Source organism: Rutidosis leptorrhynchoides, chromosome 1 (genome assembly GCF_046630445.1).
Source record: "Rutidosis leptorrhynchoides isolate AG116_Rl617_1_P2 chromosome 1, CSIRO_AGI_Rlap_v1, whole genome shotgun sequence".
NCBI lineage: Eukaryota > Viridiplantae > Streptophyta > Magnoliopsida > Asterales > Asteraceae > Rutidosis > Rutidosis leptorrhynchoides.
The window spans coordinates 37,470,594-37,475,415 of record NC_092333.1 but is presented as its reverse complement, the minus strand read 5'-3'; the positions used below and the strand labels follow the sequence as shown (position 1 = coordinate 37,475,415).

General features: G+C 34.7%; 1 protein-coding gene across 1 annotated transcript; it reads left to right on the top strand.

Moving 5' to 3' along the window:
• The first annotated feature begins 1,340 nt into the window (after positions 1-1,340).
• LOC139859847 (NDR1/HIN1-like protein 3) lies at positions 1,341-2,012 on the top strand. Its single transcript, XM_071848632.1, has one exon. It carries the CDS (start codon positions 1,341-1,343, stop codon positions 2,010-2,012), a length of 672 nt encoding a protein of 223 aa, XP_071704733.1.
• Positions 2,013-4,822: the final 2,810 nt, after the last annotated feature.

Here is a 4,822-nt window from a genome sequence, read left to right as displayed (position 1 = left end):
GGTTTAAAATAATAAACACCTATCTTCTATTTTGGGCTGGGGTCAAAAAGAGAAAAGTCAAAATTTTACCTTAAAATTTAATAATCAATTGGGGTTATATGAACCCCCTTGCACCACACTACTTCCGCCCCTGGCTGGGCCAATGACCCTTTGGTACAAACTTATTGTTATTATTTTTTAAATGTAAATTTTTTATAAAAAAGTTGTTTATTTTTTACTTTTTATATTACTAACAGAAATTAAAATTAGAAAGCATATAGCGAAACCATATATTGCATCATAGGATTTTCCGCCGCAACCCTTTTTTTTAAAATGTTTTTTTTTCTTTTACAAATTTTTTCTCTTCGTTTTTCATTCATTTATTTTTTTTACGTTCAGTTTACCGACCATTAACGGACAAAAATCACTCTATTCTATTAGACTAACCGACAAAAACTGCCTCCTTTGAATAACCGTCAAAAACACCCATTCGAATAACCGGAAAAATTCACCCAGCAGCGAAGCGTAGATTTTTTCCTCTCATATATACCAATGGTAATTAATGGGGTACATATACAATGTAGATTACACTTAATTTTTTGGTAAACATTTTTTTTTCGTTTTTAGGAAAAAAAATTTACCCTTCTTTTTACAAACCTTTTTTCATGCTGCTATTTCTTAAACATCCAATCAACCGATCGCTAACCAACTAAAATCACTGACCGTTAACAGATCGAATGAAAAAAAAAAGTCCTCTTTCTTTACAACATTTTTTTTCCTTTTCTTTACAACCTTTTATTCACTTCCTTTTTTTTCAATGTCTAATTAAACCGACCGATAACCGATCTTTAACCGTCCAAAACCGTCCAAAACCGTCAACCGTTAAGCGATGAAAATCGCCGACCGTTATTCTGCCGAAGCCACCCCGCAGCAAAGCGCGGGTGTATTTTCCTCGTTCTTAACTAAACATGAGCTAATGGGCCATTATGGTCAATGGAAAGCCGATTTTTTAAGTTCTTTTAGATTAGATAAATTCATTTGTTTTTATATATTTTATATTTATTTATTTATAAAAAAGATTTTGTTTAAAAGTTTTAATTAATTTCGGAATGCCGAGAGATCTTTAACTTTTATTAGTGTGATTTTGTTTTCAATTTTGAATTAGAATTGGATTAAATAATAATAGTAATTATACTTGACCTATATTTATCATTATTAACGTGATTTAGTTTCCCATTAAAATTAGATGACTTAATTATCAAGTTTATCATCCTATAAAAATATAGAACCGTATTTATCAAACATATCTATTACATCACATAAACCCTACAATTCACATCTCAATAATAATTCCGTTCAATATGCGTACAGCCGTGTGTTTTGTTGCGATATGCTGCATATGCATATCCGGTCTCATCGGCGCGTACTTTTCAGTTTGGTCAAAACTCACGTCCGAGAGGTCTCATATCCCAAAAGTTCACGTGGATGTCGCTTTAACTCAATTCACGCTCTCACCAACAAACAACACTTTGTATTACAATCTTCCGGCTAACATAACCTTTCAAATTCCTACCAGTCTAGTGGGGATAACGTTTTATAAAACTAATCTCTACTTGATGTATCAAGGCCAGCTATTGGGTACGCAAAGAATTTCGGAAGCGTTTTCTTTACAACATAAGAAGAAAAAGAGTATTGTTAACGTGACATTAGGAGGTCAACATGAATTGAAGTTGAATCATGGTGATGAGAGGTTGGTTTACGAGTCGGATAATAAGAGCGGTTTTTATTTGATTAATGTGATGTTGAGACTTAAGATGAAGTTTAAAGCGTTGGGGTTGCCGACGAAGAGATATGCATATCAGATCATGTGCGATAATATGGAGGTTCCATTGAGTTCCGAAGGCAATGTTTCATCTGTTTCATCTGTGAGGCTTGATATTACGAAGTGTTTGCATAAGGAAATAGATATCGAGTGTTTTGACGTTGAAGACGGAAACAGTATGTCTAGGAAATATTGTCAGAGGCTCTTTTGAGTTCCAAAGGCAATGTTTCATGGGTTTGATTGTACCAAGTGTTCGTATGATCAAATATCCGTCCATTATTTTTAATAAGAGATGTTCTCTAATTTAATATTTAATTTTAATATTATATTATTCATTAGACTATAATTAAATATATTTAATTAATATTAGTTTTGAATGTAAGTCGAGATTTATGAGATGTTCTCTAGTTTTGTAAGTCCAGATTTATTATATTTAAAATAGATATCAATTGTTCGTATTTAATATTAACTAGTAAAACGGGCTCGCGCGATGCCGCGGGGCCTTTGAGTTGCGTATTCATAGTTAGCGGAGCGTTATGTATCTACAGAAGTAAAAACGTTTTGCTACTTTTTAGATACACGTAGTTTGTACATAGGTTTGTATATGTATTGAATATATCCGAGGTATTTAGCATTTTTTTTAGTGTCATTTTCGCGTATAGTTAGTCCCGTTGTGTTCGTAAGATTTTTTTGAGTTGAACGGTGGGTCCGAAAAAATTTAACGCTAGGCGAGTGGAAAGATATGTCCCGTTGAAAATATGGGTGAAGTTTGGTTAAGATTTTTAATTAAAATAATAATTTTTTTTTTTTGAAAGACAAGTTGTTGGGATCGAATACGCTCATTTGTCACGCACGCACGCGTAATAAGTTTTATTTTGCACCCCTAATATGGGGACTGGATTTGAAAGCTAGATAGAGTTTGAGGGGGTGTTTGGTTTTTTTCCCCTTTTTCCCCCTGATGTCGTTTTGACCCTCTTTTGGGTTGGAATTGTGATGAAACGACCAAATTTTGTGTGGCAATTATTAGTATATATGGTAATAATAATGGTAATTGATGTTTATCAAATGATATTCTTCTTCTGTTTCAATTTTTAGAAGACATCCGGGCTGGTATACAAGTATTTTTAGCCCATTTGATTTCATTTGGACTTGAATGGGGCCCATTAATCGGATATTGATCCCCAACGAGATTCGAATCGGCCCGCGAGTTGCGGCGGGGCCTTCCGGGTTGCATATTCATAGTTAGCGAAGCGTTATGTATATATAAAGGCGAAAACCGCTCATGTGTTAAACCCTGTTTTAGATGTCGGTGCGTTTAACGTTTTTAAAAAGGTGTCCGTTTCGCGTATAGTTAGTTGCGTTGTGTTCATAAAATTATTCTGAGTTGAACGGTGGTGCCGGAAAAATTTTAACGTCTGACGAGCGAGAAGATACGGCCCGGTAAGAATTGTGGTAAGTTTGGTTAATTTGTTTTAATAGAATAATGATTTGACGGTTTCTACCCCAGATAAAATTGTCGTTTGGATGATAGTTGAGGGGTCGGATATGTAAATTATGTGTTGGATGTCGTTTTTATATTCAAGAAACGACCAAAAGTTGGTGCTCAAGAATGTGTATAATTTAGGGTTTCAGAATGTTGACCGACTAATGGCATACCAATTAATCATGAGTGTTAATAATATTATTATTACTACTACTACTACTACTACTACTACTACTACTGAGTCTATACATTTACTGTAGACTCGATTATTTTATTACTAAAGGGTAGTTTTGTCTTTTCACACTTCTGGTGTGTTCGCTGAATATCTGGAAGTCTCCATTCGCTTCATTTTGGGTAGGATTCTACGCATCTATTCTTTTGTTATAATTTCTGCCTTCTCATTACTGATGTCGATCCATGGCTTATTTGGTGGGTCCACACTTATGTTTGCTGCACTAATTTCCCCTTTTCTTCACCAATAACGGTATGTATTGGGGTGTGTGTTTAGTTTTTTTGCCCTAATTTTCCTTTTGCTTCACCGATGGTGATGCCGACGGCTATGAAAACACCGACTATCGGCCGTACCTACGACGGTTTATGTTTTTTCCAAAGGTATTTGTGGAAATCCAACCAACATGACTCGAGCCGTCACCGGCAATATGACTCGTGCCGTCACCAGCGTTGCCGTAGTTCGTATGGTAGCCATCGCTTTGATTTGAAATTGTTTGTTTTTTTTCCCTCCAATGTAAGAATATATTAAGAACAATACCAATTACAAAACAAAGGCAGAGGATAGTCATGCCCCAAACCCAAAACAACACATCCAAAATACAAAGTGAACACCACTCAAAATACAAACAACATAAAAATCACCCTAGCTTAAGCTGAAACCTATTATTAACCAGAGCAAGATCACAAAGGTTTGCAACCTTCTGCACCTTCACATTATCCTTAACCTTCAGGCAGGTTAACTTCAATCGAATAAATTCCCGAATAGTCCTCCATATATCATCAACTGAACTTGAAATATTCTTAAACAATCTTCTATTCCTCTCAGCCCATACAAAATATACACTGGCACCAAATGCAATTTTATTGATCACATTACGAATATCCTTAACAGCAGGATACCTAGCCAAATCACTAACAATATGGCTAATGTCATTATGCAACCCTCTGAATGTAAAGACCTGTCCTAATCCATAATAACGAATACAATAACATATGATTTCACCGCGAGGAATTTGACCTCTATATGATACATTTTACAAACATTGCATTCGTTTTAAAAGACAAACTTTCATTACATCGAAAGTTGACAGGCATGCATACCATTTCATAATATCTATCTATAAATGATCTAATATGTCATTTACTTAATCATAATCTTTACTGAACTCAACGACTTGAATGCAACGTCTTTTGAAATATGCCATGAATGATTCCAAGTAATATCTTTAAAATGAGCCAATGCACAGCGGAAGATTTCTTTAATACCTGAGAATAAACATGCTTTAAAGTGTCAACCAAAAGGTTGG